General features: G+C 35.1%; 2 protein-coding genes across 2 annotated transcripts in view; both read right to left on the minus strand.

The window, feature by feature from the left end:
- Window positions 1–445, minus strand: part of mapk8ip1b (mitogen-activated protein kinase 8 interacting protein 1b) — a 40,544-nt gene extending 40,099 nt beyond the window's left edge. The window contains exon 1 of the mRNA XM_028015253.1: window positions 255–445. Coding sequence (XP_027871054.1) covers window positions 255–331 — 77 coding nt within the window. The 5' untranslated portion in view covers window positions 332–445. The remainder of the gene's footprint in view (window positions 1–254) is intronic.
- Window positions 446–4,626: 4,181 nt separating this feature from the next.
- LOC114142624 (guanylyl cyclase-activating protein 2-like) lies at window positions 4,627–8,066 on the minus strand. The gene is made up of 4 exons (XM_028013977.1): window positions 7,826–8,066; window positions 7,586–7,735; window positions 5,001–5,109; window positions 4,627–4,920 (listed from the first exon to the last, which is right to left on the minus strand). The coding sequence occupies exons 1-4, from the start codon at window positions 8,021–8,023 to the stop codon at window positions 4,793–4,795; spliced, it is 585 nt and encodes a 194-aa protein (XP_027869778.1). The 5' UTR covers window positions 8,024–8,066; the 3' UTR covers window positions 4,627–4,792.
- Between the last annotated feature and the right edge of the window lie 1,583 nt (window positions 8,067–9,649).

Consider the following 9,649-nt stretch of genomic DNA (forward strand, 5'->3'; position numbering starts at 1 on the left):
AAGGTGCAGCAACACCGCTCCTGTGGGACCAGACACGCCCAAAATCAAAAGATGCTTCCCTAAAATCCGACGCTCCAAAGAAAGAGCCCAACGTTGCTCCTCCTGCTGCAGCGGCGGATCCGAATAGCCAACATCAGCACCCATCAACTCTGCAGAGTCTCACCCGATTTGCCCCTGGCGCACAGAAGCCAGCTCGGTGAATACACAAGCACCTCATTTACCCCTATTCAGACTCTTTCTGCCGGACTTCTTACCTGAAGCTGGCCGGAGAGTTCACCTGGATGCTGCGGCCGGACGGTGGTGTGGCTTTCCGCTTCTCTCTGTCCGCCATGCCGCCGCGCGTTCATGTCTCCACCGACTCCGCTGACGGTGTAAAGCCGCCCGGCCCGACAGACACCTGAGAGGTGCGGCAGCGAAGCTGCTGGGGTAATGCCTTCGAAGACTCTGGAAAAAATGGCCACTTGTCATAGCTATCTAGGGTGTATTTATTTATTTAATAACGCTTGAAAAATAAAACAAAATCATAAGTTTTATTTTAATAGAGGCAACCAAACTCATCAAAGATACAGCACATAAAGATATTGTACACGTATTAGCTTGATAAATGAATTGCAACCTATAAAACATTTAAAACGAACATTATTTGTTAAACAAGGCAGCCTGCAGATCGTGTTGATAAGTACTAATTTGACCAAGAACTCTAAATCTCATAATTCACTAGTGAATCTCTTAATTTACTAGTGAATCTCTTAATTTACTAGTGAATCTCTTAATTCACTAGTGAATCTCTTAATTTACTAGTGAATCTCTTAATTTACTAGTGAATCTCTTAATTTACTAGTGAATCTCTTAATTCACTAGTGAATCTCTTAATTTACTAGTGAATCTCTTAATTTACTAGTGAATCTCTTAATTCACTAGTGAATCTCTTAATTTACTAGTGAATCTCTTAATTCACTATAGTGAATCTCTTAATTTACTAGTGAATCTCTTAATTCACTAGTGAATCTCTTAATTTACTAGTGAATCTCTTAATTTACTAGTGAATCTCTTCATTCACTATAGTGAATCTCTTAATTTACTAGTGAATCTCTTAATTTACTAGTGAATCTCTTAATTCACTAGTGAATCTCTTAATTTACTAGTGAATCTCTTAATTCACTAGTGAATCTCTTAATTTACTAGTGAATCTCTTAATTCACTAGTGAATCTCTTAATTCACTAGTGAATCTCTTAATTTACTAGTGAATCTCTTAATTAACTATAGTGAATCTCTTAATTTACTAGATGCCTCTCAAGAAAAGAATGTAACCTAAAAGTTAACTTATTTCATTTATTGAGTCAAAAGTAAAACTGTAGAGCTTCATTACACCCAAAGTGGTGTATTCTGTATACAAAGCGTTTGTTTTGATTTTTTTTTTTTAATGATTTGAGACCTAATATTTAGTTTCTCTCAATATTAAATAAAATCACTAAAAAAGACTAAACAGTCAACCTACTGACAGGAATACCCATGAATTATCCAATCTAAAAACTTGGGAATGGGTTGGGAATCTTTTTGCACTAATTATGTCACATGTCATATGATCAGCCTGTGTAGGGCTGCTTAGGTGCTAAGGAAACCTAAGAAGCTTTAATAGTAGCCTTTACTGTGTTTTCACTGTTGTTTCTGATATATTTTGGTTACACTTGGCACTATTTTGGTCCACTGGGGTTTAAATGTGCCTTAATAAATTAATGTTGACAATACCACATAGATTTTCTTTTGGGTTTAGGTGCTATCAGTTTGCAAGTCAACCAAGCACAATGATACTATGGTCACTAAATCAGATACCTTTGGCTGTAGAAGGTTGCTAAGCTCTGCTAGAAAATGAAACCAGCAACTCCATAAAGTTTGTGTTGTAGTAGTAAAATTGTGACAAAGAGAAGGCTTATAATGATACAATGTAAAATAATCTGCTTGCGCTTCTTAGAATAATTCTTATTTTTGAGACTGAATTTAAATTACCCTGATTCCTACCATACAAGAACTCCCTCAATTTAGTTGCTTGTCCAGAAATCAGTTTTTTACAATCTAGTTTGACAGTACATTTCTCACTAAACTTTAAAATGTTGCTCCTCTTCAGAGAACGGATACTCCAGCGTAACAAGTGATGGTTAATATAAGCTATTGTGTTATTGCATTTACAAAGATCCAGGTGAATGCCACACTAATAAAAGAAGGTATGAAATGCATCCTTATACATTTACAGTTTTACACTTGTTTAGAAATCTTGTAGTGTTAGACTCACTCATTATGATAACTGTAATTAAAACAGTGAAAGTAGAAAAAAAAGAAAAAGAAAAAACCTTAACATAACAAGAATTGTGTCCTTTTATAACATATCCAGCAGAGGTCAGCATTTGAAAAAGAAATGGTATCTGGTATTTTTAAAACTGTGGCTCTGCTGCTGTCTGGACTGAGAAAAGTAAAATAAGTGACTTTCAAGTGAAATAATGGTTTAATAAAAAAAAATTGAAGTAGAACTGAAATAAAATTTCAACCCATATCAGGAATCTCAAAAAAGTGTTGCTTTAGGTCAGCTGACTTTGTCAAAATTGTTATAATGTATCTACAACTGAGTATTTGCCCACATTTAATCACATTTATTTTTTTTCTTACAATTTTCCAATACTGCATTTTATGCTTCGATATTTATTAAATGATTATGCATGTGATGGAAGATTTTTTTGAAGGGTTGTTTTTTGGCTGTGTGTGACTGAAGTTCTGCTGTGAAACAGTTTCCTCTCTGCGCTTCATCCTCATGTACATGAGTATGGACACAGTCTGCTGAAAGGGTTAACATTGAAAATTGTCATCCTACTTTGCAATTTTATGACAGGCATTACAAACTGATGAAATATGCATGTGTTTAGCAGTTCATTCATTGTTTGAGTCTACAGTCAATTCTGCTGTGTCTTGGCCATACATGTGTGATTTTTTAACAAACCTTTTTTATGAACTTTCCACTTAATGAAACATTCTCTCATCCAGCTCAGAGTAACAAGGACAAAATCAGTTTATGTATTACAAAAATACCACAAAGTCACACACAATAGGCTTATACAAAGTGATGAAATATTTAGGAATGAGCCTACAATTTGATCCCATGTCTAAAGAATAAATCTTCATAGATGAATGACAGATAATTGAATACATGCTCTATTAGCATTCACTGCATAATTCATTTTAGTGAAAAAAAGCCTTTTCTAACTATTTATCTATGCTGATTGTATCCTTGTTTTGAGTCAAAATGTACAACCTGTAGGGAAACCTTAAGTCCCCTTACTCTTTTTATGTCTAAATTGTTCAAATTTGCCTGTCTTTTCGTAACAAAAAACCTAAAGACAGCCTACAATAACAATGACAAAATGTGTCCACTTAATTTTGTCTGTTGATTGTCTTTCTAATGGCGAGGGTCATAATCTGAGCATGCCTATTCATTCACGCAAAGTTTGACCTCAACAAAGAAGCTTATTCTTAGCTAAAGACTTTAGCAAACTAATTTTAAAGCTGTAATCCACAAACCAGTTATCTTTTCTTGCCTCTTATGCACTTTATGTGATTACTTAATGAAGTGGCACATTATACTGAGTAAATACTTTTTATTCTTTGTTTAGTTACAATTAATAGTTTTGTATTTGCCTATAGTACAACAGTCTGTGTCTGAGTAACAAAAAGCCTAGACAACTGAAAAACAGATAAAATATTTAAACAGAAAAATATGGTTAGTTTTACATTATTCAGCAACCTAAACAGATGTATTTACAATTAATACCAATTAAAAAGGCATGGACAGCTATTCATATATGCACTTGAAAGCAGGGCACAAAAAAAAGTAAATATGGAACATAATATAAATAGGGAGAGAAAACAGATATGGGGTTGCTCACCAACAAAATAGCATAAAGTGATCTGTTTACACTTGGTCTTATGCTAAGATTTTAAAGACATAGCTTATTGGTGACTATGATGAAGGTTTCAAAAAGTATTTGGTTGATGTGCACAACTGTGTAACTGATGGCAAAATATATTTTTACTAAAGTAATAAAAAGTATTCTTTCAAAACTGCCAGAAAACAAGATGAAGCGACATTTTGCAGTGTTTCCGTTCTGAATAGGTCTTAAAAAGAGCATTTAGCAGCAGTAAAATATTATCTACAGTGAAAAATATTATGCCAACGTGTATATATATATATATATATGCAAATGTGGACACTTATTATTAAATTAAACAGTACTTAGAGATCTGAGTAATATAACTAAGAAGTTAAATTGCTGATACAGCATAAAATGAAATTTCAAAAATCTACAAAAAGCCACAAGAAAGTTATTTTTTATTAAAACATTGTATAGAGTCATTATTTACTCATTGACACTTAATGGCAAGAAGGCTGTTGGTTTGAGTAAAATGGCCCATTAAAAAAAGCTAAACATAAATTCATAATTGAATATTTTAAGCCAGCAGATAAGAGCAATTGTAACAATGAAACTACAGAGTAATGTACAAAAACCAATAAGCAGTCATTTTGTATATTCTTACAATTGTTGTAATGGGTTCTGATAGTGCCAAAAACCAAATTGTGGTTAATGTTAATTAAACTGATTGAAAACAATATGTTTTCAATTTGTGAATGTGAAACTGCATGTTCATAAATGGCACAGACGTGTGAATGAAAAAAAAAAAGTCTGCTGTATTTCTGCCACCATGACTGCGTCTATTTCACATCACAGCAAAGGCAAAGTTGACGCATCAGAAATGTGCACTCTTTCTTCTGTTCTCCAGAACCCATCCAGCCGGATTCATGTCCAACCGCAACATGTTTAGCACCCATGGATCTTCCTGTGCACCTCTAATAAACTCTTCCAAAGTAATGTGACCTGTGAAAGCAGAAAGAGACGTGTTTAATGTGGTCTTCTTGTAGTACTTTTTCTACTACATTGCAACACTGTTTTCTCACCGTCTCGGTCAAAGTCAACAGCATCTAATATTCGTTCCACAACCTCGTCAACTGAAAGTTGTGTCTCGCTCATGTCTTTCTTTGAGCACTTTTTGATCCGATAGATACTCTGGAATAATAGTAAAGAAAACATGGAACTGCAGACAATATATTTAGATAATTCCCTGCAATGTTAGCAGCTGGAACTCAAAAAATAAAGAATGGTTTCAGGATATTCACCTCTTAATTAATGTGGTAAACATTCAATGCATTCTATATGCACTTTGACTTCTAGTCAAAGTGAGCAGTTTTGTTGATGTAATTCCAATCTAGCAACAAAGATACAATAAAATGTGATTTTCTGATGAGCTGAGGCTATAAACACACCCTGGGAGACACACTTGAGCAGCATTTTTTATTGATCAGCAGCCGCACTTGTAATTATGGACGGCAACAGCTACAGCACTGGATCCCAATTCTGGTCCTCAGCCCACCCAGCTGACCTACATGTTTCGGATCTGTCTCTGTTCCTGTACATCAGATTCAAATGATATTGCATGACCTCCTCTGCATGCCATCAAGTGCTTCTGAAGTCTGTTGATCTCCCAGTTATTTCAGTTAGATGTGTTGCAGCAAGGAGACACTTAAAACATGCAGGACAGGGGGGACTTGAGCTCCAGGGCTAGGAACCACTGAGCTACAGCACTTTATAAAGATAACAGTGACTAAATGAAATAATAACCAGGCAAGCTCACTCAAAATCCCAAGAAAATCTTAGGTTTATGATATTTTATATAAAATAAATAATCTCTTTTAAGCTCTTGTTGTGCTCAGTTGTTAGCTTGACTCCCACCTGATTCTCCAGACTTTTAAGGGTGTGTTCAGACCAACCCAGGACTAGAGTTCTGAATCAGACTCTAATCCGTTTGTCTAGAAAGTCCGAGTTTTTGGGGAGGTCTGAATGCAAATTTGAATCCCAAAACGGACTTAAAAACCGAACTCGGATCCGCCTAAAAACCTAGGTCTCGGTCCGGTTGAAGTGGACTCTAAAACGGTAGAAAACTTGTCTGAATGCAACTAGAGACAGTTTCAAAAGCAGGAAGTTAGCTACAGTGCATAGCTATATTGACTGTCTGGTAAATATTATTACTCTCTGCTGTTGTGTCTGTTGTCATATTAACGGGTTTACGTGCCAACACTAAGCAAGGAAAAGCAGAATATAAATGGTTTGAAGTTGTTTTACAACTTTTTCTCAGCTTATTGCTGAAATTTTTAAACCTTTAATAAAAGACAAAAACTGAACTAATTGCCTCGTTTGTTTAAACATAATCATCAAATAGGATGGAGGAATTTGCTTAGTCCTCTCTTGCATCTTGATAGAAACCAAAGTGTTTATAGATTTATATAAAGGGAGAATACTTACAAACATCAGCAATTTTCTCAATTTTAATTCAAGCCATGTTTATAGAGATTGGGTAAGAAATAAAGGCGCTGCGATCATTTTTGTGATTCCTGCTCATCTTGCAGGAACAGCCTGGTTTAGTGGACCGACTCACCGCGAAGTAACGGCGCCTTCAGGAGCATCGCTAGCGTTAGCGGCTAACAGGCGATGTCCAAACCAGTAATGCATATCAATGAAGAAATCATACAACCGCTAAAATCTGACACTGTTCCATTTTTGTTTACTTTTTGTGAAGAAAAAAATTGCGCTGGTCTTCTTCAGAGGTTTTGTGTCGAGTCCTTCAGCAGTTCTTGGTGCAGCGCCCCCACAGGCGATGGGGGGAACAGGTTTTTCAGTTAGTTTTAGTCGTTTGACACAGTGCAGTGTGAATGCGATCTAGAGTTCTGAAAATGTAACAAAATGTTGCAATTTCAGTCCCCAATCGAACCGAGTCTACCAGACTATCCGGTCTGAATACACCCTAAGAATCGGTAGAGACTAAAGCATTTCCACTAATATGAATGAGCTAGTAACTGTTAACATGTCAGAACTGTGTCCATTTTACGGCACGACTCCCCCCACATCTTGCTGCTTGCTGTCACTAAGCTGACTGTGTAAAGCATACTACACTTTGTATCTGTCTTAAAAGAAAAAGAGATTTTACTCCTTGGAAAAATTCAGTTGTAAAGATCAGTGACAGTCATGGTGTGAAAACTAAAATAGAGCCAACCATCAGCCGTATTAAGGTAAAGCTGCTTTAAGACGAGAATATTTAAGCTACGAGTGGCATGTCAGTAAAGCAGCTGACTGCAAGCTGGTTATCTGAGTTCGTATATTTACTAATTACCCAGTAAACTCAGCTCCTATGTTTGTGTTACCTAATAAGGATGCTGATATTTTTAACAGAAGTTATACTAATACTTGGTTTTCTGTTTCAAATAAAAGAAGTTAAATCATGCAATAAATCTTTGTTTGCAAACATCTTTTTTTCCATAATTTCATGAGGCAGTAGTTTCTAAATTAGTAGTATTGAAATTAATATTGTATTTTTAATCAAATGAGACTAATTAATGTGATCATAGAAAAAGTGTGCTCAAATATTTTTCATCAAATATTTAACAAAGTAATACAATAATAAAATGACATAATATTTTATCAGACTTACATCAATTATTGAGCGCAGCTCATTCCTGTCCACGTAGCCATTGCCGTCTTTGTCATACACCTTGAATGACCAGCGTAGTTTATGTTCCAGGTCTCCCCGGAAAACGAGATTCAGTGCTGCCACAAACTCAAGAAAATCAATTGTATTGTCCTATAAAAGATAAGTTAAAAGAGAAGGTTTGCCTTAGATTTTGATACATTGACTGATATGAAGAAAAGCAAGCAGGCATTCCTTTCTTACCCCATTCTTGTCAAAGGCTCGGAACATGCTCTCCGCATAATCAGATGGTTCCCCTGTTGGGTCCACTCCAAAGAAACGTTTAAACTCATGCAGAAAAAGAACTCCACTCGGGCACTCCAGGACAAATTTTTTATACATATCTTGAAGAGCTTTAACGTCAATCTCCTCACAACTCCCCGTTTGTTGAGTCTGCCCCATCTCTAAATGCAACAGTCCATAGTTAGGCAGTCGGCACCGTCACCAAGAGACCTGACTTGAAATGGACATCTCTCGATCCTGGGTGGGTTTTTTTGTATAAGCCTTGGGAATCCTCTTGTGGAATCCTCCAGTTTGTACATGAGCCAGGTGATTATTGTTGCCTCAGGATTAGTGACAAAACGTTGTGTGCTGGTAGGGTTTCCCGTCAGTGGGGTAGACCAAACGACAGTAACTAGTAATTGATGTGAGAATATTGTACAAATGTATCAAATAAAAATAAATTAAGTATGGATTGCCATATAAATGTGAATCATATTTTTTTTCTGAAGGGTATACATCTGACTAAAAACTTTAGATTTGATTAGTAAATGTTAGTATAAGTTTTATCTTTTTGGCTTTACAGATATGAACAAATTTTAATAATTAAATGTTGGTCCCTGCAGCATGAATATGAGATGTTAATAAATATATAAATGAGTTTTATAATTTATCAGTCATTAAATTAAAAGTCAATATGAAGGACAAATTCTTTAGCAATTCATTGAGCGATTCCTTTTACAAATAAAATAAGCTATCTATATTGTATATTTCTCAGCATTACAATCGATTCATGATTAATCAAAGATAACTAAACTTCTATCAAGGGTTAGAGAAAAAAAATGAAACCTTGGCAGCAAAACTCTGGGCTGCACTGGATTTGTACTGAAGAACCTGCCAAAATCTTGTCTCTCAGTTTGGTTGTTGGAAAATTTTGGCAGAACAGGTGGCCTTTCAAGTCAGGGAGAGTTAAAGGCTCTCGTTTCTGGATCACTTGGCTGGAGGTTCATTGGATGGATTATTTAATAATTCTAAAAAAAATCTTCTTTCAAACCATAAGGTAAACCATCCAAAATGAATGACATTTACATTTCAAAATAGTTTACATTTCAAGATCATCATCATCATCATCATCATCATCATTATTATTATTATTATTATTATTATTAGTAGTAGTAGCATTGCTGTTGTAGTTGTTATTGTTCTAGAAAATCATGACAAATAAAACAAAATCTTATTAGTTACTTTCTTTTTTCAATGAGACAGTGAATCATTTGTGCGATAGTGGTGTCATCAGAATGGCTTCTGCCTGAATCTGTTTATGCCCTTAATCTGAGTGTAGCCTCTCTTTCTAAAGTAGCTAAGAGGCTGAAATGCTCAAGGTCAGGCTAATAGGGAATCATTTTATCAAGCTCTCTTAAAATTAGATAGCCAATATCTGTGCTATGAGAAACTAATCGTTATGACTACGAGAACTTTGGTCACATCATTGATATCTGATAGATGGCTAATGGTTATTTGATAAGTACAGTATCAGTTTCATAATTTGTCTTCATCCCTATGGGGAATAGTAACCACTGCACACACACACACACATACTGTATATATACAGTATATATATATATATATATATATATATATATATATATATATATACTGCTCAAAAAAATAAAGGGAACACTTAAACAGGTGTTTAACACTTAAAGTGTTCCCTTTATTTTTTTGAGCAGTATATATATAAATCCATATATATATATATATATATGGATTTTTAATAACGGACCAGCAAGCAGGTCCTGGGTTCGAATC

The sequence above is a fragment of the Xiphophorus couchianus genome, chromosome 4, assembly GCF_001444195.1.
Source record: "Xiphophorus couchianus chromosome 4, X_couchianus-1.0, whole genome shotgun sequence".
Taxonomy (NCBI): Eukaryota; Metazoa; Chordata; class Actinopteri; order Cyprinodontiformes; family Poeciliidae; genus Xiphophorus; species Xiphophorus couchianus.